We start from the raw sequence: 27,280 nt of genomic DNA, 5'->3' as shown, positions 1-27,280 counted from the left end.
CTGTCCCAGGAGACAGCAAAGACCATAAAGACCTGAACACATTACCTGGCCATTTATACACCCTCCAGCGATAATACTGGGATCACTTGGACAAAAGCGGAAGCAATAAATATCATCTGGACATTCCAGCATCAGCTAAAAGGAGATGGGAAGAAACTTTTAAAGTACACATTTTACATGTTTACAGCACCATTATAAAAAATTAGAAGTGTTGGAACACTTTATTTATCATGATATCATAAAGACCAATTCTGGTGTTGATTACCCATTGAAAACAATTTTCAATGTGTACCATTCCCTTAATGAGTGAAAGATGAAGAATGCTAGCTGACATTGTAAATACAAGATCATGAACTATTCTGATTGGATTTTGATCATTTATGTCCAAAAGCAAATTTTATCTACAAATTGTGGATGAACAGCGGTTTAAGTAAACTTCTTCCTCATTTGTAGGCCTATTTGTGTAGTCTGGTAGCATGCATATAAATAAACCAGCAACAAATCTGTTTTCCTGTGTATATATGACTTTGGTAAAGTCACAGATATAAAATGCCATTGCAAAGGAATAAGTGCAGTTGACTTACCCAAATAGCTCTTTGTACAGCATAAAATCAGGATTCAGCTTTTACTAAAATGATTTATGTTATGTGAAATCGGATTCCTATGGATACCTGAACCTTTGTGCTTTGTGTCTGTGAACATCTCTGCCTTCCTAATGATAAGAACGCTAGATTCACTCTATTAAAGAATGGCTTTAAAAAGTAAGACTGTGATGGGCTTATCTTTGAATGAACATCACACATCTAAAAAAAAAAAAAAAAAAAAAAAAAAAAAAAAAAAAAAAAAGGAGAATTTGGACTCAATCGTCTTACCTGGGGATGTATGGGGTCACTCAGGCTCCAAATAAGAATCAGCGATGGCTTTAGGATAAGTTTGGATGATAAGTTTACTCGATCCTCCAGTGAAAGACGTTCAGTTAGTGAAACTGCCACCAAGCCTGGAAAATAAAACACCAAAATCTAACTTATTGAGGGTAAAAGATTAAAGCTGCTGGATAATATTAAATGTACATTTTATATGCAAAATCTTAGCATAAATTTTTGGGTCTGTTTTGCATGCAAAGCGACAAAGACTATTTTAAACCTCATATCTGTACTGTAATTAAGAAGAGCTAATGAGAACTTGCCAATACTCTATCCCTTTTCAAAATTTTATTGCACTTTATATACACTGCATTGTCACAGAGAGTTCTGATGGAGGTTATGAATGCCCATTTCAATACATATTAGGGAAGGCATGGTTTACTATGAGAAAATCATTCAACTGTACACTAACTAATAGGATTCAGGCTTTTATTCATGTTGTTTGAATTTTCTTGTTTTTTATAAAAACACTTTTCATAAATAAATATAAAAAATAAAATCTTTATGTTTTATGTTCAGTGACATTACTGAAAGCAAATTCAATCATTACCATGCAGTGTAGGGTGCCAATCTATGCAGCTGATGGTTTTGTCTTTGCCAAATCGATGGTCTGTAAAAGACTGATATTCTTTCAAGTGAGAGTCGGATCTTGTACCGAACATGCTCTCCTGTTCACACAAGGCTTTCCAGTCATCTACAAAGGCGTTCACAATTTCATTTTGCTGTAGCGCTAATTCCAGCCTGTTTATAAGAGAGAGTGTAAAGACAAAACACAGCAAAGTTATCGGAAAATGTCCACAAGATGTTTCCTATAAAAGTATGTAGAGCTGTGCAATTAGTCTGCAAAATATGGAGCACCTATCAATGAACTATATCAGATCTAATTATTACAAAATAACATAAAGATGTAAATAGTACACCTGCCATGTAGTAAAAGATATAATGTTGTAAAAAGACAAAACAATTTCTGTATTTTTGTTACATAAAGGTTTAGGGAATCAATTTAAAAGGGAGAAGAAGGGACCATGGTCACACTACTGCAAAGTCCAGCCTCTCCTCTTCTTTCATGAAACAGTAGGTTCCACACCATGACCTGCATTTTATGAATAAGCTGGTGTGGGGTTACTTTGTGGTGTATAGAGGATAGCAATATAATGGAGCCTAAGCAACTCACTGCCTGTACCTCTATGGGCAAAGACAGTTATAGGCAGGTACCTGAGTTTATTTGTTCGTTTGTGGTTGTTAAGAAGGTTATGCACTGCTTTATAACTATCCATGTAATTAAACTCTTAACCACCAAAACTAAAAAATAAAAACACACTTTATAACTGTTTTTCTTGCAGCATAATGTCTTGAAAATATAACACTTGCACCAGCTCTGCAAAATCTATTTTACATCAAAATCAATACACAGATAAATACAAAAGTGTGATCTGAAGAGAAAGGTTATATAAGCATAGGTTAACTGAATATAGGATCATTCTGATAGTATCGCCGTTATTTACACACAAACCTTAGTGACACCGAATTGATAAAATCCTTTAGCTCTTTGGAAGACAGCAGCTCTTGTTTTTCTTCCTCTGAAAACTCTCTTGGCTGGTATTGGGTGCAAGCATTTCGTGGGTAAGTCCTAACAGAGAAAAATAAACAGTAAATTTGTAAAGAGAGGTCATGATATGTAATCATTTTCATTAGTGATACAACAAGACTGAGGATCAATAAAGATATTTATAGCATCAAAATTAAAAGAGAAGATGGAAAATGGCTTCCTGTCCCGTATTGCATGATATTCAGATGCCATGTCAGTTAAAAAGAACAAGGTTGATTTACCAAATAAGTGAGAACATTCACACAAAAAATGTGTGAATATTCACTATAATTTTCTTTACAAAGTACAAATAAAAGAAGTTAAAGGAAGATGAAACTTAAGCTTTACCATAGATCGTGTATAAAACACATTTCTGTTATTTTGCCTTTTTTGTTTTCTCTTTTCAATAACATGCTCATGAAGTCATTAAATCAAACTTGTTTTCTTTATTCCCTTATTTTCGACCTATTGAGATCACCATTAGGACTTTATTCTACTCTATGCAATGGCAGCATATCATGGCTGGTAGGAAGGGCTGATAGGTTGCTTTCTCAATAAAGCCAACTAGTACTGTCCACGTGCTGAGCCTCCATGATTGAAAGTGCTGAAATCCAGGTAATAAAAGGGACAGACCAAGACCAGTCAGGCTGGGAAAGGGCTAGATAATGATGCTGCTTCCTTAATCTGTGGTAGCAGAGAAATAAAAAATACTTGCTTTTCCTACATATAGAAAGGCATGTGACATTCTACCCCTCCACCTACTTACCACTGGGTCTGGGTGCTCTGCTCTTGCAGTAGTGGTACAACCTGTATTCCTGTATCCCGCTCTTTTGGTATAATGTTGAAACGTTTGTCTTGGTAGGATGTACATTCCATATACCCGTCTTTCACATCTGAAGCATTGTAGTCGCTAAAAGTGACCTGTGCACCAAATTCGTGACGTACTCGTGAAATCATAAATTTTATCTGCGTAAATAAAATGAAAGCATTTTATGTTTATGTTACGCTATTTAAACATTTTTCTAGCCAATATGCTACTCTAGAAGTTAAAGAAGTCCAGACAAATTTGTTAGTTTTGGACATAGTAGGAAAGGAGACATTAGGGTCTTCTAACTGTTTTGGTGCACTGGCTGTTTCTGCTAATCAACATATCAGGCACAAACTGTTACCTAAATCTCGCCTATAGTTGCACAGGCACCCCATATACTATTGTCACCTTTGATCTGGATTCTTTGACCATTTCTTCTTCAATTTCCTTTTCACTACCAAGAGAAACCCATGGTTTGAAAACAGGAGGTTGATAGGTGTAATCTTCTGTGTCTTCTTCCTTTGCTTCTTCCTCAGTTACAAGCTCAGGAGGCTAAAAGACAACACATTCCCATCACAGTTAGTTTGTAGAGTATTTGTATGTACAATGGGTTTGGTCTCCATGGTCTTCTGTAAGGCTGAATCACAATTTATACTTTCAAAACAGCAAAAACCTAGATGTTGAGCAGGTATCTGGAATGACCCATAGATCACCCATAGAAAATGAACCGAATATTGGCATTGTAGTGCAAAGCTCTACTCTTTCACAGTTCATAATGAAAGTGTTTAAGTTGGGCTACATAACTACAAAGTCCAAAGTCCAGTCTGGTTATTTGAATTCTTTTAAACTTCTTTCTGTTTTTAACTTTGGTTTAGGTTGAGAGGGGTTTGAACCTGTGATACATTTTAAATACTACAAGATTTTGGTTAAAAGCTAAACTTACAAACACATCTGCGTAGTTAAATATTTTCTCTTTAAATATAAGACATGATTTCTGTAATTCCTTTCTTTTGCAATTCCATATGTATCTAAAAAAATCTGAATAAACAAAAATACCATAAACTCAAGGAAAGGTACATATGTAAAAAAAAAACCCTGAAGTGTTTGCTATGTATTTGTAGTATAACTATTATAAAAAAGGTTTTTGAAAAATAAAGAATATAAGCGTTATTTATTACATGCAGTATGGATTCCTTGGCTTCCTCTGTTATGACCAGATAAAAATTCTGTCCATATCTAAACTCTGTGTCAAGGGCAAGGAGCAACTCTTCTCCCGGATACTCCTAAAAAACAAAGGAACAAATAAAAATAATGAGAAGGATTGAATGAAAAACACTGTATAAATATAAATTCTATATTTCTATCATTATTCACAGAATGGTTCAAGCACAAAGTGCCCTCTTCTGAAACCCCCCACCCATTAATAATCTATTTTTATAAAGTGCTGAAAAATGACACAGCACTTACATAATAAAGTCACCTAACATTCCTTCTGAGGAGCTCCCATCAGACCATTGTCCTACCAATAGTGATTTTTTTGGGGGAGGGGGCAGTTAAGCTATCTATATGTTTTTGGGATTTGGAAACCGGAGTGTCTGGAGAACACCCAAATAGAGGGAGAAGATACTATTTTCATGCAGATATTGTCCTGGTCATGATATGAACCATGAACCCTAATATACCAGGGCAGGCCATAAAATTTGCTGCCATCATCAGGTCATCAAGTATGTTTATTAGCATTGGTAAAAACCTCTGTCGATGTAGCTAATAAATGTAATATGAACTAAAGTGTAAAGCTTTTTTCCAGGACAGGTGAGGCCCTTTCTGCAAAATAATAAACTAACCTGTCTGTTCACAAGCTTTCCTTCACTGTACACTGAGCTACATATACACAGCTCAGTGTACGATGCCAGATATCCTGCCAATTCCCCTGGCTGATGGGAATGAATAAAATCCTGTGTGTATGCATATGAATTACATCATTCTGTGCTGGCTAATGAAGATTGCCAAAGATCTGGAACCCAGAATTGGACCAGGTGAAGACTGACGGGCCCATGACAGAGCAAAAAGAGGTGGGAATGTAATTAAAAGTTGTGATCAGCCAGGTAAGTTTCTTTTTATTGCAGACGATACATTGCCTGTCTCTTGTGCAATAAACAATCTTCCTGCTTGTAATTTTTTAAATGAAGTTTAGTTCTGCATTAATTTAATACTAGCTTCATATAAGTCCTTGTACAGCAAATTTAGAAAGGGAGGGACGGTACTTGGGGCCAATCAGTTGTCCTGCATGCTGTAATAAGCATGCTGTGCAATAAGCATACTCAAACAACTGGACAGAGACATGACCTAAAAACCCTAAGCTGACCAAGTTGCACTGCCTTCAGTAGAGAGAAACCAGGTCACCAGGCTGTGCTAGGTAGTTGGGCTGGTAAATCTCAGGAATAAAGTCCAATAGCAGGTAAAGCATCTTTCATATAAGTATGTATCCACAATATAGCTGATTGCATGGAATTCAGCTTTCCAAATTCATGTAATCATTTTAATGATACATAACTGTATTAGTTGGCATGTAATGCATTTACTGGAATTTGTATCTGCCGAGTGCTTAAATTTATTGTAAACAGCTCTGCTTCCTAGAAAACATTACACAGGATCACACATCACATACCGTTATAACAGATTTAATGGGGCTGAAGTCAGAAACAGCAGCCCTGGTCTTTAGATCACTCAGAATTTCTTCTTTTCTTAATAGTTTGTAGGGGTTGTCCGGTGTGACATCCTCATCCACTCGACACTGGAAGATTTCCTGCGTTTTAGAAGTTAACACTAGCGGAATTACATAATCCGGATGACCTGTGGAATGACAGATACTTTAACAAATTAGTACATTGTTGGTCATTCTACCAATCATTACATATATGTGTCACTTCTTTTATTATGGTACATTTGTCACCTATTGTGTTAGACAATGGAATCACATTTGGGGAATGAATAAAACATCATATTTGATTACTTTTCCTGAGTGCTTCCTTGCTGCTCTGTGCCAAAATTCCTATTTTCTGAATAAGAGCTTTAAAATGTACTGACCATCCTGACCAGATTTTAGTGACAGGTTCACTTTGATATCACTTTGGCCCTTTTTCTGCATGTTTGCATGTTGATAGGCTGCCTAGATTTACCCCCTCTGGAGTACTCTACATCCTTTTTTTAACAAGGTTTTACAAAACATTTGCTAAGTGTGAAAAATCCTATATCAAATTATTATTTGGTGTGTCCAACGTTTAAAACAGCACCACTTGGATGGGAGGGGGTCACTCTTAGGAATTGAGTACAAGGGATGAGACTCCACGACAAAGGTGACAGAGTTGGAAAATGCAACATTCGGATCTCATCTTTATAGCCTAGAAAACTTTACAGTCAGAGAGCTATTTAGCCCAGCAGCCTCCACCCAGAACCTAAATATCACCTTTTTTTTGGACTGACAATTTAAAATAAGTCTTTCTAATCTAAGGAAAACCTTTCGTGTAATTTCTGGTAAACCACTTTGGGTTTTGTGGTCACATAGACAAAAACATTCAGGAACGGTGACAGGTCTGTGATTATAAACTAGACTTTCAGCTCCGGAATGTGGTTATCACCAGTAAACATAGTATATTGGAGGAAGGAAACGTGCGCTGAAAATAAGATGAAGGATGTACCGACCCCAGCAAATCTTATTTTGGAGGTTAGCAACGAATTAAAAGGGAAAAGGTGGGGACTGTTTGGTTGAGCTTTTATTTCCTAGAAGATTTCAAGTGGCATGTGATTATTGAGATATTAAATACAAAGTGCAGCATTGTGAAAACAACAAACTCATTTATTTATATTGAAGGTTCGATGGTGCTGTGTTACTCGTCGTCATCAGTCTGAATCCTGACTTATGAACCCTTTTCTTATGTTTTTTGGATCCCCATATTTTTATTTTAAATTAAAATAAACTATACCTACAGTTTTTATATCACTCTGTGGTCCAATAGCATAGCATAGGTCAGCCATTCTCAACCTTTTGATCCCTAAAGAAATTTTTAAGTGGCAGGGACTCTCTGTTATTTATATAATTATTGGGTAAAATGGTTGCCAGTGGGAAGAAAGTCGCCCATACATTTGTGGTTAGACTGTCACTTTACAGATAGCTAAAACGTCCTTGCTTTCATGCAGCTGGTTCTGCCAGGTGGTTTTGGCTCCAGAACTATACAGGCACCACTATATGAGAGGTCAATCTGCTATAGTTCAAGGAACCCCAGGCAACTTCTAGAGGGACCCTAGGGCTCCACGAAATCCTAGTTGGGAATGGTCCTCTTCATTCTCCAGCATTGGGAGCACCTGAATGGGGTCTTAAATGGTACTACCACATTAGAAGGGGCCATTCTCTGTAGTATATTCCTGATTCTGAGGTTGCTTGATAGTGCAGCCCCAGGGGGGTCATGGACTCCTTGAGCTCACAGGAGTAACTTTAAATTTTTAGATTTCTCACCCCATTTTAGTCTTGGTGACAATGATCACCAGGACAAATAAAGAGGGTGAATCCACCTAGCGAGGACACAAATTGCAATAAACATTAAGTATGCAAGGAGGCACAAATATGCCAGTCATCTAGAATCCAGATTGTAGCCATGAATCATAATAAATCAATGTTCAGGCCTCAGTGGATACCAAAATATCAGGACTACAGATAGAGATGATCAAAAGGGAGCCAAAAAAGATAAGAACAAAATAAGAATATACTGTAGCTTATCAGTTTTTAGATGTGGTGGCTGCATTACTTTTCTTTTCCAGACCAAGAACATTTTCTGCAAGTATAGGAAACTATCTATTGATCGTGACAGAATCCCTGTATCTTTTTAACTTTCTGAGCACTGAACTGACATCATAAAAATATTATCATTTTTTGAAGTTCTATAAATGACAGTAAATCTTCTCTGTAGGTACTGGAAATGAGCAATTGGACTGAAAATTGTAGTCTAAATCAAGATGGCAACTCGGCTCCTCCACAGTAAGTAAGCATGGTTACTCTACAGCAGGAAGTGTTAGAGAGTTACAAAAAACAAATGCAGCCACCACATCTGATGAGTTTGCAAATAAAAAGTAAAGGGTGTGAGAACAAATCCAACTCGGAACTTACATATAAATTCAGCTGCCCACATATCTGGAACAGCTCATCCCACCGATACATCAAAGGTAACTTTGACTTAAAATTTTATGCAAGGGATGAATTGCTCAGATCTGTGACAGGTACACGTTAAGTCACTAAACTGTATAGCTGCAGAGTGACCACATCAAACGCCGTACATCTGACACACATAGATAAGTTTATTAAAGTCTCCAAACTTTCTATGTAAAGTGATCCACTTGTTCTAATATCTGGCTTCAATGTATACAAAACAAGCCATCAGCAGTGTGTCAAAAGTCTGTATAGGGTCAGTGGATAAAAGAAGTCATTTTTGCAGACCCCCTGTCCCCCCCTGCACATGATGTGTGATACAATGAATCTCTTTTGATCACTGTAGCTCCAGGCAAAGTGGAAGAGTGAGAAGGTTCATCTAGCTGCCGGCCTCTGTACACAGCACAATGAAATCTGTGTCATTTCCTACATGGGAATTCAGTCTGATGTGTGACACAGCGGGGTGACAGTAGGGTGAGTGTACACACATTTGTGTCAATGTAATAAAATATTGGGTTATAGATGATTCATGCATTTACACACTGGGGACCTAAAAGAATTTGATTGTTTCTTTTTTTAAATTTAGATGACTTATTTATATTGTTTTTTTTACAGCAGTAAAGTCACAGAACCCGCACCCCTCTGTCTATGGTCTCCTATGCTGGGTAGGACCCATTGTTACCACTAATAGATAGTACAAAGTAAAAGAAATACTCCAGACAAATTCTGTAAATTTAAAAAAATGAGCTTACTGATTGGAGAGAGAGCGCAGAGATAATACATTATATGTAATCTGCTGATCAGCTATAATCTAAACACAGCCTTGGCCAAATCTTGACTGCATGGGGAAAGTAGACGGTCTGGACACCAAACCCATACTTAATATAGACATAAGGAAGCATTGATGGGTATTTAGGAAGACAAGATGTAATATGGAAAGCATTTATATACAATAAGCCAGTGTTTATAATAACTAGTATAGTAGCTAAAGTTGAGAAACTCTGCTCTTGAGATGCTATATGCTTAGCTGCTATGGATTTTTTTTTGTGTCTTTAGTGTTTATATAAAGCACAACTGCATTCTACTTTCCTTCTATGTGCTATTAGTTTTTTCCACATTAGTTATCATCCAAATGAGATGTTTAATTTCATTGCACAGTATACAATGTTCAGTTGCTATCTGGGCTTCTGAAGCTAAAGGATGTGGCGGCCCGGGACAATTGCCCATCGTGAGCAATGATACCAGTGCATAAACCCACAAACTTAACAGTGCTGATGTAATTTGACAAACTCCTGAAAACTAACTTCCTCAAAGACTTTTGCAGATCTCTCTCAAAATAATTGTCTTAGTTCTGTTCATAGTTCAGTTCATACTGCCAAGTTTCAGAATATAACACATTCACACTGAGCAGAGAAAACAGTAGGGATGATGTGTTGGGTGCAGTCATCTATTACAATCTAGTCTACTAAAGCCAGATCAGTAATAATGGATTCTGATTAGTTGTTGGAGGTTACAGCTCCTTGCATGCTGTCTTTGAGTTAGGGTTTGTTCAAACAAATAGTGGGAACAATGGCTGTCACCTTGCCAGCCCCTCGGCCACCCCAGCAGCTATGCTGGTACTTATTGAACCAGGGTTTAACATTTTAAAGTGGACCGCTCACTACAGGCTCTATTCACTTTCTATAGGCAGCTCTGGTTTAAACATGCGTATAGCATAGCAATATAGCATTTGATCCATGGGTGCAGTTCAGGGGTCTGTGGAAGCAGTAACTGCACTGTAACCTCTGCGCCGGTATGAACTAGCCTTTAGGCTACAATCACATCTCTGTGAATCAGTTCAGCGATTAAAAATTTTCTGATTGCTCCACCATTAGTGGATTCCACAGCCTAAATTACCAACCATAGAATATGAAGACCTGTAAATAACATGCAAAATCGCAAATATTAGGCATGAAATATGCAGCTGTTCCATGTTGCCTTGCTGAGTGAGGTGAGGTCACTTACCTGAGCTGACAGATGCTGCAGAATCTTCATGCTTTTTAGCTGCAAACATGAGTAAAATACTTAGAAACAGACAGATATTAACAGACAGATATATCTAGGTGAATTAATTCTCAACTGAAGTTATAAGGGTCTGCAGTGTCAGAATGCAACACCTTATTGGCTATCAGCATAGATGACACAGGTACAAGCAATCTGTACTGAGGAAAAAGAAAAGGCACCTGTACATGCACCTCGATATACTAACAAGCTTCTGCTGAATGTTACAAGGTTGAGAATAAATTTGTAAAACTAACTAATGGTACAGACAATCTGAAACAATCATCCGCAATGGCTGTACATGAACTAACATCCAGGCAGCGTTCTGCTTAAGGACATTTGATGTCATTCCATCAACAATGCTCTTTGCATCATTGAGGAGTGCTGGAAGGATCATGTGATTGGTGGAAGATATTTTAAAAGAGGACTGTTCAACACAGAAATGTTTTTAAGCTGGGTAGGAAGAAATTGTAGGTGGGTGGAAGCCCCTGAATTCTGACTCAACTCATCAGTAACCACCTGAAAACGGCTGGGTGGTTGCTGAAAAGTGCTGGGTGGTGCACCCAGCTAAAAGGGTCTGGAGAAAATACTGGGTGTGCCCTGAGGGGAGTGGGTGGTGTGCAGTACTGTCCAGATTATACAGGTAAGCAAACATTAGAGGCTGGGGTGGAGGGGAATACCTTAGGTTTGGGGGGGTAGGCAAAATGTACAGTTACCTTTTAAGGGAACCTGTATTGAAAAAGTATAGGCATTACCATTGCTGACTGTCTTTAAAAATCCCTGACACTTGACAACATCTGGCTTCCAATAATCTGACTAATAAATAATTATTTTGTCTGTACCAGTCTTCTGAAGACATTGGTCTTCCTGGTTTCCTTTAAATTGGACAATAGCTGCAAAGAGGTACCAGGTTCCCCAATCTATACAGATACAAATTATCAGATGATAATCAGATTGTGAGACAAGTATAACAAGATGTACCGGAGGTTTTCCTCTTCCTGTTTGCACTCCCTGTCTTCTTCTCTTTACTCTTCCGTCTTCGTGCTGATCCACGGGACGCACGGGATGGAGATCTAGATGAATCTCGGGTAGACATTGCTGAAAGACACAGAAAACAAGGTCAATTACAAACATTACTAAATGACTAATAAACCTGCAGGATGAGGATAAGAGGTCAGAACACTCAGAAATATGTGCGCAAACATACCCAGGCATGGTAGTCATGCAACTTTTCTATTAATATAATCAAATCTGTTAGGCTAAAAGGTGGCTATGAGAGGATTCACCAATAAAGACTGTAATTTAAATAAATAAAAGGGAAAAAGACCCTCTGAAGTGGGTTAACACATTTCATTATAAACAGGCTGCCAATGCACCTCAATAAACAAATTCATGGCCATCACATATTCTTGCTAGAACACTATACCTTGCTTTGTGCATGGTCAGCTTCTGCACTAATATAGGTGACTTTAAATGGTGTAATAAAAAATACAGTATTTAGTGGGAAAAAAAGCTTTTATTGAACTGCTCTCCCTTTAAAGCTTCTTTAATATTTCTTTCCATGGGTCCCTGCACACCAATGCCATATGCACAGTGACAATAAATATACACGTTGTTTTAGATTGTGGCTATTTAGTTTTCTTCCAGTCTAATTAGGTTCTTATTTACAAAAGTCACATTACATTAACATTACAATTCTAGAAGATCAAGAAAGTCTGAGACATTGCTGAACATAGGTGGTTTACCAGGTTTATACCGCCACCATGTGGACAACTCTAATAAGTGCAAATTTTAGATACTGTTGGAGACTCAATGTGCTTGATTTATTAAAGCTCTCCAAGGCTAGAGAGGGTACACTTTCATCAGTGAAGCTGGGTGATCCAGCAAACCTGGACTGTATTTCTTCAAAATCATTTGCTATTTGCTAGCAAAAGTTTTCGATCCTGGTCCAGATCCATTCCAGGTTTGTTGGATCACCCAGCTTCACTGACTGAAGTGTATCCTCTCCAGCCTTGGAGAGCTTTAATAAATCAGGCCCAGTGCCTCATTTAAATCTATGATAGACTAAAGCAAAAGTGTGTTTTTCTAATAGAATGATGTTGAAGGACTTATTACTGCAGCCTACAGAAAACACAAATGTCTGAAATGTAGCTGCACAAATGCTTTGGTCTGGTCTATTGCCAAACAAGGGAAAAGAATATTCAGGAATGTCCAAACAGGTGAAATAAACAAATGCTAATTGCTTTATGTGTAGAAGAATCTGTAATCCTATTTAGTCAGTCTTAGAATTTATACATCTCTGCTGAACAGTAAAGTTTTTACACGGGTATGCAGGAGGTTGAAGAAAAAGGAAACCTTGAGTTTGAATGCAACGTCTACTTTCAACTGGCCGTGTACGTTACAGGCTGAATGTACAACCTCCAATTCCTAATTCCAATGTAATGTGAAAAGATAAAATTGATATGTCTTGTTTATTACAGGTCTCACACTACAAAGCTGATGGATATGTTAAAGAACAGACGTTGTACGATTGGAATTATAGCACGGTGGCTCAGTGGTTAGCACTCCAGCCTTTGTAGTGTTAGGTCCCAGGTTTAAATCTCGGCCAGGACAAAATCTGCATGGAGTTTGCAGGTTCTCCGTGTTACTTCCCGTGTATGTGTGGGTTTCCTCTGGGTACTCCAGTTTCCTCCCACATTCCAAAAACATGCAGTTAGGTTAATTGGCTTCCCCCTAAAACTGGAGGACAATCTAATGAGGACATTAGATTGTGAGCCCCTTTGAGGGACAGTTAGTGACATGACTGATGATATGTGTGATCATAATAATAAATTGTAGTCCAACCTTAAAGTGGGACTGCTGAGCTTTTGCCATATTGTGAAATAACACATATCATGCTTTCACAATATGGCATGCTTACTGCCTTGTGTGCCGGACTTGAGCAAAGCAAGATAAAAATCTAGTGCCAAGCTTTGACACCTTTGCACATATGGATTTGTGTGCAATGAATCTGAATTGGACGTACCCTTATAACATGAGCAATGTCCTACGTCCACCTATAGACAGCCCAGGAGTTGATTTTTATAAGTTGGGCGGCAAAAAAAGTGAGAGGATGCAGGGGTCAGAGGAGGTAAGTGTGGATATGCTGGTAAAGGGACAGCATATTGCCTACCCATCTTCTTCTGTCTTTTGAAACCGTCACTACTTCCCACCATTCCATATCTCCCCTGGGCAGGGTCCTATCCCCCTCCTGTGTCACTGTCTGTATCAGTTTTTCATTTGCAACCCCTATTTAATTCATTCTTGTGTACAGTGTTACAGTGTGTTACAGCATACAGTGTTGTGTAATATGTTGGCGCTATATAAATCCTGTTTAATATTAATAAAATATTTATATACATGAAAGGTGATTGAAGAGACTGATGTTGATGTTGAATAGCATTAGCAGATCATCCTTTTTTGCTTGTTGCCTTAATTAGATATTATTTGCTAGGCATTTGTCCTTCTATAAGGAGAAGTAGAGCATATGGTGATCACAGAAGTGATGAGGCTAAGTACTCATGAGACTGTGACTTAGAGGTGAGTCATGATAATTATATTAGCTGCTAGGATATCATGGAAAATTCCTGCCAGCACTACAGCTGGATCTAATACTGGTACATGGGAACTCAAACCTGACGCTGACTCCCTCACACAGCTCCAGGTGTCAAACTGTAGGGACATCTCTAGGATTAGGTCTTCTTTAAGTTAAAAAGGTATCTAAGATTTTTTACAGTCTGATGGATTTGCATGTGATATGCCCTTTAAAATATAATAAAAATAGGTTAAAAAATGATAAAACTATAACATGTACTGCAGTAGTAGCAGATCCAGGATTATTCTGGAGGCCACAGTGTCTCACAGTTGCAGCATCACTGTATTTACTAATTTAATCCCATCTGAAAATGAGGATTTGAAACAAAAAAAAATCCTGTTTCCCATTCCACAAATCTAGCTAATCATGCTTTGAAAAAATCCTTCTGAGCCCTAAAGGAAATTACCTAAATCTGCAGTCATGTGACACTGGGCCTTTTCCAGTGGTGAGGGCCAATGTTTTACTAACCCATCCTGTGATGCCATAGCACGGAACTAAAGTATAACTAAATCATTTAGAGGAAATATTGTTGGCAGGTAAACTTTTACTATATATAGCTAATTTTTTGTCTGCTTCTTCGTATTATACACCTTGATATACAATCTCAACACACCATAGTGCCCAATACACCTTAGCGCCATGATAAGAAGAATGAATTACCTATTGTTCACAAGGAGTTGCATCATAAAAGACCAGCCAAATAAGATTGGCATAGATAGAGAACATGGAGGGTCCTTTTGGATGGTAAATGTTCCACTATGAGGCCTATTTTAGTGAATCTGATATTCCCTGGTGGAGAACCTTCCAGGACCATGTGTTTCAGTAATTGAATCTGCACCAGGGGATGTTGTAGTGAATGTTGAAATGACTGCTTTATAAATAGACCCTATGTGTAAGTATGCTGTAGATATTATGGCAAAAAACCACCCACTTGTAAAAGGACTTCAGTTCTACCTTTAGGGCTTAAAGACCCTATAGGGGGCTGACATACATAACCGAATTACAGAGGAGATATAGAACAGCGGTCACCAACCGGTGGTCAGTGAGAAAATTTTGGTGCTCCACGGCTCTGGCCAGTGCGCCCCCCCCTTGCGGGGTTAGGAGAAGGACCCCAAAGGGGGGGTGCACCGGCCAGAGCCGTCGATCATGTCACCCGTATGGATTGTAGGCCCCGGGCGGGTTGTGTCTGTGGACAGGTGGGCGGGTTTTGGCATTATGACGTCACTATTGGGGAAGTTTCTGCTCCTTTGAGTGCCACACAGCTCCCCACACATGCGCGGTCCAGAGTCCCTGCATTTAGTGGTCTGTAGGTCTGAAAAGGTTGAGGACCACTGATCTAGAATCAGAAAATGTCCATGTGCCAATGGAGTAGAACGCAATGAGAGGGTAAAGGGTATTTTTTTCAATAACAAGAGAAGGCAAGTCTTTTTTTTTTTTTTTTTTGATTGGACAGAAATCACACAACTTGAGACTCTTCTAGTGTAAAGGGCCAAGCATTAGAATGTATTCAGAAAAACTGAAGGCCTCTCTAAGCTTAGAAAGGTTTCTGCTTGCTGTTTAGTGGACAGGAAAAGAAGAGAAATCTCCAGAACTGATAGGTGACAAAATAAACTGGCATGGGGTTTTACTGCTCCCCCTCTTACACTATCCAAGAAAACTGTTCGCTCTAAATACAAAGCCATCCCCTCCATTATCCCCTAACATCTTCTGGAATAACCCTGATGTTCTGCCTGGATAATACCCCAAATAATTTCAATGGTGGATACATAAAGCTATTGGTGACTTTCTCAGAGGTAACAACATAGTTAACTAGCAATTATTAGTATGTGAGAAGAAACGCCTGCCCAGGGAATTCATTAACTACTGCCAACTTGTTAGCATAAATTAAAATTTCCATCTTATCAATAGTCGGACAAGACAATTAGGGGTCAAATTTCTAAACTTTATCAAACTTTACTGAAGACCCCACACAAACTAAATATCATGAACATTTGGGAGACAGACTTGCGCTTACCCTGGAAAGTGGAGGATTGGCAGAATGTTGCTAAGAATCCTAAAATTTCCCTCAACACATCCCTAATTAAAGCCAACTATAAAACTATGCTATGGTGGTACATAGTGCCCAAATATATAGCCAAGATGAACCCCCAAGACTCTGCTTTATGTTTCTGTGGCTGTGATCACAGAGACACTATGGCCTACATTCCGTGGTTTTGCCCTTAAGTTAATAGTTTTTGGAGTCTAAAGTTTGATCATTTCAATCACTCCAATATACCAAAATCCCCTGAAAGCGCTTTAATTAATAAAATTGACAAACTCACATTTTTTGTGCCTGATCAAATATATATTTTTAGTAGCATGTATCACTATAGCAAAGACTTAAAAGACCTTGGCACTACTGCTCATTCATGTTAAATCCAAGCTGAATTGGATAATGGTAAATACTCAACTTTCCAGCATACTAGAACTTTCAGTGACACATGGAGCTCATGGATACAATACAATACTTGAGTGAACTAAAAGTGATTCTTCAATGGATGCATCCACTATATCCCTTCATTTTTTCTTTCTTCCTATTTTTTCCTACACTTCAGCTTTTTTTCTGAGGTTTTTATTTTTTACAATATGCAGCCTTTTCTGGCCATGCATGTTAAATAATACAGTCTGCAGTTGTTTCTGTGGTCTATAGTGGTGATTAAGGGTTTTGTGATATAGCCAAAGTTATTTTGTCTTGTTCCAACTATACTGTTACTGTATACTATACTGTTATACTCTGTTATCTGTGTATAACTTATTTTATACAGGTAGTTCCTGCTATTATCTCTGGACAAGATGTTTATTCTTTAAAACCTTTTTTCAATAAAAGATGAATTACTGTTGAATTACTAATAATTTTGTAACACACATACAAATCTTGATGCAATTTGGGAGACGGAAACAAGCCCTGGGGGGTCCCATCCAATTACTTAAGGGACTTTTGGGTGTTAAGGTGTACCGTATCAAAGCACCTTAACAAGCAAAAAAACAAAAATAAATCATACCTGTACCTTTTAACCTCATACCTGTACCTTTTAAAGGTGGTATGCTGGAGTACATGTTCCACTAACGTAATAGTGTGTTGCATGTCTTACAATGCAACGTTGTCTTGGCGTCACCTTTCATTGTGCCCTCTCATTTAACCCCCATATTCAGAACATTTCCAGGCCCTGTCTCTTTCACCTGCGCAACATCTCCAAAACCCGCCCCTACCTGTCTCCAGAGACCACCAAACTCCTTGTACATGCTCTTATCATCTCTCATCTGGACTACTGTAACCTCATCCTCTCTGGTATTCCACTAACCGGACTCCTCTACAATCTATTATGAATGCTGCAGCCAGACTCATCCATCCTTTCCTCCGCTCTTCTGCTGCATCTCTTTGTAGTTCTCTACACTGGCTTCCATTTCACCTTAGAATCAAATTCAAGCTCCTGTGCTTTGCCTCCCTACACAGTTCTTGTCCCACTTACCTTTCTGACCTAATAGAGAAATACTCCCCTAGCTGCTCTCTCCACTCCTCCGATTACCTACTAATGACTTCCTCACTCATAACCTCATCACACGCATGGCTCCAAGACTTTTCTAGAGGCGCCCTGACTCTCTGGAATGGTCTTCCCTATCCTATTCGCCTTGCTCCTACTTTCTGCTCATTTAAAAGGGCACTCAAAACCCATTTTTTCAAACTTGCCTACCCATCTTCTTCTGTCTTTTGAAACTGTCACTACTTCCCACCACTACATATCTCCCATCCTATTGTGTGTTACTTCCCACACCTCCTAGATTGTAAGCTCTTCGGGGCAGGGTCCTCTCTCCTCCTGTGTCACTGTCTGTATCTGTCAGTCATTTGCAACCCCTATTTAATGTACCGTGCTGAGTAATATGTTGGCGCTATATAAATCCTGTTTTTTCAAAATATTAATAATAATAATAATAATAATAATAATAATAATATTAAACTGCACATTTTTCCCATAACGCACCAAATTAAATAGACTCTAGGGCTACTCAGAAAAGCCTCAATATTGCAAACAATGATTAAAATTGAAAGCATTGGTATTTTTTTGGAGGGGGGGGGGCGCTTTCTTGTGCAATACCAAACCTGGGATGTGACCTGTTCATTTGCATTGAACACAGTACAGATCCCGCTGCCAGCAAATAAGTTAATTATAAGCATCAATATACTTTGAACTGATCATGTGCTCTGCCAGAAAACATTGTGTAATAGTACTGAATGGAGAGAGGTTTCCATGAATCATGGATAAACTACAACTGCTTTGATGTGTATGACCCTGAGCCATCAGAATTTACTATAATCACAGGCTTATATTAGAATAGACAATAGAATTGTGTGTTATCCACAGTACACTATAAACATGGCAGCATTGCAAGATGTCTCAAAAAAATCTAATCTACCTAAAGTGCATGTAGCGTTACGTTTTTTCACGCTAAAGCAGAACTAAAGTTTCAAACACTTAAAAAATTGAGAGCAGGCAGGATTTTTTATTGCAGAAGAGACAGGCAAGATTCTTTTAGCAATGAAAAATATTTACCCTCCTGCATCTCAGTGTAGGATGCTGGCAGTCTTATAGACTAGCAGCCGGCAAACGGTGGTCCACGAGAACATTTTGGTGGTCTGTGGCTCTGTTCCCTGTATAGACACAAACCACCCACCCTCCTATCCCAGGCTCAGACATGCTTGTTAAACATCCTGGGGGGACAGTAGCGTAGGGCTGTGGAATCCTGCGCAACTGTCCCCCCCAGAATTTAGCAAGCAGGTCTGAGCCTGCTATGGGAGCATGGATGGGTTCCGGCATCATGACGTCATTCTGGGAGAAGTTTCTTTCCCTTTGAGTGGCACAAAGCTCCCCGTCCATGAGGTCGGAAGGGTTGGTGACCACTGTTATAGGCTGAATGAATTCCCACAGGATGCATGGAAGTTATTCCAGCTTATCCAATTAAGATGGCCTTAGATCCAACACTTCAAAGAGGACCAGGTGAAGATGACGGCACCTTGGACAGGTAGATGTAACAACAATGCAACCAAGCAGGTAAGGTTATTGACTGTCTATTCTGCAATAAAGGGCTTGCCTGGTTGCAATGTTTTATTTTTAGAGTTTAGTTCCACTATAAATCAAAACTCGGGTTAAAATCAAGTTACCCTTGCAGTGAGGTCCCCCATTTGCCCTTTGTTTTAGAGGTTTTACTTGCCCCATCCATCACTCTACCTTCCAGCAGTCAGTGCTCTTCTACTCCCTCCCACACTCATTACATTGATTGCCTCCCCCAGAGTCCCTACACCAGACACACCCAGACACTTCCAATTTAAGCGGAACCCTTCAACCTGTTCAGAATCCACTTCTTGATTGGTGGGTCTCATTTAAAGTGGAACTAAATTCCAAGTTGATGAATATTAGTGATCAGGCAGGTGTTTGTTGCAGAAATAGACAGGTGTCTGAAGTACCTATCCTGACCTACCTGCTTGCTATCCAGCGATCAAATTTCAATTTTGCACGCACAGCTCAGCGTTTCTTGTCAGGGACACCCGGCAGTCCCAGCTTCCCTTGTGGGTACTGGGAATAAATGAACACCACCAAGGCCTGGCCAATGGACAGAGCTCAGAATGCAGAAGAGAAGAAGATGGTGACACCCACAACGGAATGGAGAAAGGTGAGTATTGATGGGTTTAGTTTCATTTTATCTCAGAAGACAAGCAGGGATGGGTTGTTAGCCAGCAAGTCTGCAGGGGACATCTAGGGTGATAGGGTGTGTACAGCAGCTGGAATTGCTTTTTTATTTTTAGCTCTTGCTGTTATTATTTTACTTTTTTGCTCACGCTGGCCTTCAATTACCAAAAGTAGTTATATTAGCAAGACACACAGAAGATAATAGCAGACTATGTCAGTGCAGATCAGTGTACAAGGACTTTGTGAAAATCCCCTTCCAGCAATATCCTGTGGGTCAAATGAGATGCCGCCACTTATCCTGAGCCAATGCACACACTGGCTAGGGCACTGTGTGTTTTTCTAGGGGCGTACATATGAGTGATCTCCAGACAGCGATTTGAAGAACAGTATATCAAGTATGTTAGAGGTCTCATGTGATAAAACCAGAAACAAAGAAGAGACATCATTCATGATATTTATGGAAAACTTTAGCAGACAAATTATTATAGTTGAAACTGTACGTTTCATATAATCAAACCCCCATTTGTCTTTTGAGCCTCCTGGTAAAGGTTTTCCATTCCAGAAAAAGTGAGAAAAAAACCTCCAATGGTCACATGAGGATCAACAATTCCAAGAAACAAGATAGACAATGTGTCTAAAAAACTAAAAGTGAACTTAAGAATATATTTAAAACATTATTTTAAAGTTTTTGATAGATCAGGGAAGTGATGCAATAATAAGAGAGGTTTTCCTCACTTTGGAGAGATTTTATTTTGCTTTTTGTTGTGTTTTCAGGATGAGAAGAGAAGGTCTGTGGACCACTGGTGGCCTGCAAGAAAATGTTGGTGGTCCACAGAAAAATTTAAACATTATTATTTAATTTTTATGTTTTAATAATAATAAAACAAAAATAATATTCTAATAAATTCTTATATTCTAAAGGACAATGTTCACCTTTATACTGCACTAAATTTACAAACTGTCATAGAGACGGAAAAACAGGGGAAGCGCAGCGTGACGTCAGTGTAGTCTTAAGTTGTATGAGGCAACCATTACCGAGCCATACGCTTCAGTACTGTTTCCACCATTACAAATCACCCCACTACACGAATACCGACTCTCATCTGATTGTTTTATTTTGTTTCTCAGATGGTCTGTTAGGTAAGTATGACCTTACCTGTATATTTAATGGCATCAAATAGTATGACTTTGATAACTAATTGGTCTTAGATGGAATTAAACCCATGATGAGGGAAAAAAATCAAACAAATATTTTGCATTTCTTTAGTAATACCAAAGATAACGCAACTAATGATAATAGTAACGATAGTAAAACTTCACCTAACCGTGAGCTGATCAATGATTCAGAGCCTCTACAGTCCTTGTCAGGCACATTGGGAAGATCATTATTTTACAAATATATTTATCTTTTTTTAAAAAAAAATCATAATATTGGCTTGTGGGATTTAAAATTATGAATTTAGTGGTCCATAAGGTCCGGAAGGTTGGCGACCGCTGACCTAAACGATCTCTAAGAAGAATAAATATGGAATGGGTTTTATCCATTCCCTATGTTACAGCTCATCCCCTGGATAATACTACAAGGGGCAGGTGTTCACATCTTTGTCAGTATAACATAGACACTTCTTATTGATTGTCAATTTGCCGTGGTCCTCCTAGCATCCTTAGGGCCATTTCAGACCCGTGATGAGCCACTCAATTATGGTTCCTTCCAGTGACTCTTAATCAAGTTCATATGAGCAGACAAAGATAATTTTTGGCACATGGATGTGGTTAATTGCCGCAGTGTGGTTTGCCTATCCCGGTCTTAAAGGGTCCTAGGAGCGGACGGAAATAAAGACAACAGTGCAAGGAAACTGCAGGGGACTGACCAATGCAGACACATCTGCAGCTCTAGAATAGCACCCCCTGCAATGAGAAATTAATAGAGTTGTCATGGTGGATTTAGAGGGGTATATCTTTCATCATTGTTTACTGGAGGAAGGTAGGGGGTTTATTATTTCATATACACTACAAACATCTGAATCTCTGACCCTTTTTCTACCTGTAAATTGCGGAGATTCTTCAATTCCACATGTTTATTTTCTTAAGTAGGAAAAAAAATACAAATGAAATTTAGAAATAAAACAATTTTCCTATAATTTTTCCAACAGATCTGTCATTTTCGTATGCCTCAGATATTTACCCCAAAGTATAACTTAGTGTGATTGGTATGTAATGCAGAAAAATGGTAAAGCTGAAGGTTTGCATACAACTTTTAAAAAACATTGTTTTTTGATGCTACATTGTAAATATAGTTTGCTTTTATTCATAGCATAACATAGAGATATTATCAAGTCAGATGAGGGAGTACATAAATTAGCATGTCGAACTTTATAACAGGACCACCAGGTATTCTAGTAATAAAAGCTGCAGATTTTAAAACAATTTTGGTTGTGCCTGTAGCTGAATTGTAAGCCCGGGGGCAAATGGTTTGAGCTCCTGTGCATAGCTTTAGGTTTTAGCACTAAAGCCAACCAGGACCTGAGCTGGAACAAATATCCGCAGTCCCATCATCATTTCAAAACTGCATCTGGGATTTAGGTGGGTATGTTTTTTTTTTAAACTTTTTTTACATTAGTTGAAACATGCTCCTAGGTCCCAAATGTCTTTTTGTTCTTTAAAAAGTATTTGGAATGGACATGGTTTGTTGAAGGCCTGCACTGACCCTAAACGCATAAAAGTAGTTCACACTAGCCCTTCCTGTTGTAATGTTTATCCCCCCCCCCCCCCCCCAAAAAAAAAAAAAAAAAAACTAAAAACAGACTCATCTAAGAGCACAACATTTAGAACAAATATGCTATCCAAAGTCCAAATTTCACCTGTTTATCTACTGCAACATGCAACTACAAAATGCTCAAAAGTTCAAAAGGCCACAAACATTTTTTCCTAAAATGATAACTAAATTATGCATAAAAGTTTGATTGCTGTAGTACTGACAAATAGACTGCAACAAAAATGCCCATGATCATAGATATTTACCACTATATGGGTCCACTATATGGGTCCAACTGCAATTTCTTTAAAGCATCTGTTTGAAAGTAACAGATTAGTAATCTCTACTTGAAGCAAAGCCTTAAAGGCCAACACTACAACAGCAAAATTTGCTTGTTTGCCGTTTAAGAGATCAGGTCTTAAGCTCTGCACAGATGTTTGATGGAGGTCTGAAGATTGCTGCTGGAAACTAAGTTTTATGATTAGGGCTGAGCAGTGGCTCAGAGCTTAGCACTCTAGCCTTAGCAGTGCTAGGTCCCAGGTTTGAATCTTGGTCAGGACACAACCTGCATGGATTTGCAGGTTCTCCCCGTGTTTGCGTAGGTTTCCTCCCACAATCCAAAAACATGCAGTTAGGGGAATTGGTTTTCCCCCAAAATTGACCTTAGACTGTGATAGACATATGACTATGGTAGGGACATTAGATTGTCAGTTCCTTTGAGGACTGCTAGTGACATGACTATGGACTTTGTACAGAGCTGCATAATATGTTGTGGCTATATAAATACTGTACAATGCTGAGTTGTACACACAACACCATTCTGTTGAGAAGGAATAAAGGTTGGTCTTCCTCGTCCTATTCGGCTTGCTCCTACTTTCTGCTCATTTAAAGGAGCACTCAAAACCCATTTTTTCAAACTCGCCTACACATCTTCTGTCTTTTAAAACCATCACTACTTCCCACCATTACATATCCCCCACCTCCTAGATTGTAAGCTCTTCGGGGCAGGGTCCTCTCCTCCTGTATCACTGTCTGTATTCGTCTGTCATTTGCAACCCCTACTTAATGTACAGTGCTGCGTAATATGTTGGCGCTATATAAATACTGTTTAATAATATTAATATTGAGCAAGCGCAAACCCACTGTGTTCCCCTCCATAGGAGTAAACAGCAGGTGTTCTCAATCAGTCATTCAACAACATTGAGGAACCATTGTTGGATTTTCATCATCTTAGGTGACAATTGTCATGTGTACATAACTTGGCCAGGACTCTTGGTCCTCTACTGCAGCGTCACCAACGGGGGATCTTCTTCTCCTGACCCTGCTGCGCACCGGCCAGAGCTGCAGATCATGTCCATCTTATGAACACAACCTGCCAACTCTCCCATCCCAGGCTCAGATTAGGATTCTGGCATCATGATGTCCCTTTGGGGGTAGTGTCTTTCCCTTTGAGTGACACACGGCTCCCCGCACAAACTTGGCGACCACTGCTCCCTCACCAACCAAAGCCTACTAGTTCCACAGTCACTTAAAGCCGAACTAAATTCAAAATAAAAAAAAAAATCACACACTCTTACCTAAACCCAGCAGATCCATCGGGAGGTTTCTTCCATCCAGTCCTGCATCGTCCCGGTATTTGCCTTCTGCTGGGCGCCGATATCTTCTCTCATCTTCCAGGTCCTTCTTCCTACGTCACCCGATCTGTGCAGACGCAATTTTTTTTCTTCCATTAAAGAAAGAGCTCCTTCTGCACATGCCTGACATTGGGGCATGCGCAGAAGAAGCAGCCAAGAGCTAATCTTCTTCCTCTTATCTTCCAGTGTCCTGATCTTTGGCCATGACTTGGCCAGGCTGGGATGATGGCAGCTATCCTCCAGGGCAGCTGGGATACCTGGAATATCCTGGCATCGTATCCTAAGCCGCACATGCACAGCTCAGTGTTTGGTGTTTTTTACAGGATAGCGAACAGATAGGAAAGTATTTTTTATTGCAAGAGCGATATCACCTGCCCCTTTCTGCAATAAATAAATGCCTGGTCACAATCTCTGACCTCTCTAGAGTAATTCTCTCCAAAGATCACAACAAATTCTGAAATCAGCTGTCTTCTGATGGGTAATATAGACAATACTTTTTTTAGTTGGGATAGAATAGGTAAATTATTACTATTGTTTGGAAGAAATTTCAATTCTTGGCTCCCATCAGTGCAGACATTTGAAAAGGAAGGATCAGAAAGCAGATTGTCTGATTGGTCATTTCAGAGTCATTTGCCTAGGATTTTGGTCATGTGATTACAACCAGAGAGATTTGGAGCAGCACTTTCTCCATGAAATGTTAGAACTTCAGCCTTACCAATAAAGTTTATTGAGACGGCCAAACATAGATACTGATAACATCTGAACACACTTCGAAAATTATGTAAATATTACTCGTGATGAGCAACTTTAGCAAGCAGATGAAGTCCCCGGCCACTAACCAGTACAGACTTACCTGTGACTATGGATGTGCCAGTGTCCACACAGGATCCCTACAGCTCTCTCCTCTTAGAGCGTCCTTAGCAGCAGCTTGTCTCTAAGGCAAAGTAGAGACCACGTGAGAGTTCAGCAGCCAACGAGCAGCTTTCTCAGCACACATGGGATAATGGGCGGGGATATAGAGTGATTGGCAGCAAGAGAAGCCAGGGGAAACGCGGACCACTCAAAAACTCCACCCTCATGCGTCTCCATGGTTGCAGCAGAGCTGGCTGGATGGTCACGTGATGGAGAATCTGACAGAGATGCGCAAACCTGAGAGAGACAGAAAGGACCGCGAATGAAAGACATGGAAGGTATAACAGAGAGACATTCAGGGGTATAACCGAGAGACACGGAGGGGTATAACCTGGAGACACGGAGGGGTATAATCGGGAGACACGCAGGGGTAAAACCGAGAGACACGCAGGGGGTGTAACTGTGAGACACGCAGGGGTAAAACCGAGAGACACGGGGGGGGGGGGGGTATAACCGAGAGACAGGCATGGGTATAACCGAGGGACACGGAGGGGTATAACAAAGAGAGAGAGGCAGGGGTATAACCGAGAGACAGGCAGGGGTATAACCAGGAGACACGCAGAGGTATGACAGAGAGACAGGCAGGGGTATGACCGAGAGACAGGCAGGGGTATGACAGAGAGACAGGCAGGGGTATGACCGAGAGACAGGCAGGGGTGAGAGACAGGCAGGGGTATGACCGAGAGACAGGCAGGGGTATGACCGAGAGACAGGCAGGGGTATGACCGAGAGACAGGCAGGGGTATGAAGGAGAGACATGGAGGGGTATGACAGAGAGGGGTATGACAGAGAGACAGGCAGGGGTATGACGGAGAGACATGGAGGGGTATAACTGAGAGACAGGCAGGGGTATGAAGGAAGGATACAGGACATAAGTGAGACATGGGAGGGGGGTCTATTATCTAATAGACAAGGAGGGGTATAACTAAAAGCAATACTGGGGAAAAAGCAACTTTGCAGGGTAGAACTGAAAGGGATGTAAGGGAATAAATGGGACCTGGAGGGGTACAACCAGGTGAGATACGGGGGGATATATGAGACATACAGGTAGATAACAAAGACATGGAAGAGATAACTGGGATTTATTTGATGAATCTTAGAGGCATATATGGGGATAAATAGGAGACATACATTGGGATATCCTAGAGACATAAAGGGAAAATAAACCAAACTGAGACATGCAAGAGATAAGAGAGAGCTATGGAGGAGAGCCAACCAAAAGGCAGAAGGATAACCGAGATGATACATACAGGAGTTACCTGAGAGACATACAGAAAATACCTAAGGGACATACTGGAAGATAACTGAGTGACTTAAGTGGAATAAATGTGACATACAGCAGGGTTACTTAGAGATAACTTAGAGACATGCAGGGGGATAATGGAGAGACATTCAGGAGATAACTAGGATCTCTAGAAGCAGACCGTTCTGTAGACTGACACACATGCAGGTATATAGCAGTATACATGGGGACAGGCTGGACTCATTGAAGTTGTTTAACAGGCAGGTAACAGATAAGATAAGGTACAGAGTGAGACAGACAGGGTACATGATCGCTGTCAGTGCTGCAGAGGAAGTTTGATATAATTTGGAAATAGCTGACAGAGGGAGAGACACACAGAGAAACACAGTGGGAGACACAGACAACCTGGACAGATAGTGACATTGAGAGATGGAGATTCTGGACACACACAGGCACTGACAATACATTGGACGGGTAGCAAGCTATAGACTGTTTTTATAAGAGAGGGGCTGCGAAGGAGACTGATACCAAGGGACAAAAAATAGTCACCAACAGAGGAAATGAAATTAAAATATCTTCAATTAAGAAAGAAAAGAATGCCAATGAGGGAATAACATTACCTCTGGGAGAAGAAGAGACTTCCAGTGATAGAGAGAGACTGTCAGAATGAGAAGAGACTGCCAGTGAAATAACCTCAATAGGAGAAGAGGAATGTAGATTGAGAGACAGAGGACTGCTATTAAGATAAAAAGACTGCTACTAAGAAGACAGACTGTCATTGAGGGACTGTCACAGTTCTGGTATATGGTGGGGATTGGGG

At 39.6% G+C, this 27,280-nt stretch overlaps 1 protein-coding gene across 1 annotated transcript in view; it reads right to left on the bottom strand.

Annotated features, from left to right (window-relative positions):
* Positions 1 to 25,357, bottom strand: part of DNAI3 (dynein axonemal intermediate chain 3) — a 45,212-nt gene extending 19,855 nt beyond the window's left edge. The window contains exons 1-11 of the mRNA XM_072419582.1: positions 25,159 to 25,357; positions 11,541 to 11,657; positions 10,524 to 10,562; positions 5,988 to 6,172; positions 4,498 to 4,602; positions 3,728 to 3,871; positions 3,278 to 3,477; positions 2,437 to 2,553; positions 1,474 to 1,664; positions 873 to 997; positions 46 to 135 (exon numbers count right to left, since the gene is read on the bottom strand). Coding sequence (XP_072275683.1) covers positions 46 to 135; positions 873 to 997; positions 1,474 to 1,664; positions 2,437 to 2,553; positions 3,278 to 3,477; positions 3,728 to 3,871; positions 4,498 to 4,602; positions 5,988 to 6,172; positions 10,524 to 10,562; positions 11,541 to 11,655 — 1,311 coding nt within the window. The 5' untranslated portion in view covers positions 11,656 to 11,657; positions 25,159 to 25,357. The remainder of the gene's footprint in view (positions 1 to 45; positions 136 to 872; positions 998 to 1,473; positions 1,665 to 2,436; positions 2,554 to 3,277; positions 3,478 to 3,727; positions 3,872 to 4,497; positions 4,603 to 5,987; positions 6,173 to 10,523; positions 10,563 to 11,540; positions 11,658 to 25,158) is intronic.
* Between the last annotated feature and the right edge of the window lie 1,923 nt (positions 25,358 to 27,280).

This window comes from Pyxicephalus adspersus, chromosome 8 (assembly GCF_032062135.1).
Source record: "Pyxicephalus adspersus chromosome 8, UCB_Pads_2.0, whole genome shotgun sequence".
NCBI lineage: Eukaryota > Metazoa > Chordata > Amphibia > Anura > Pyxicephalidae > Pyxicephalus > Pyxicephalus adspersus.
Note: the sequence above shows the minus strand (reverse complement) of the source record. Positions and strands in the feature narration are given on the sequence as shown.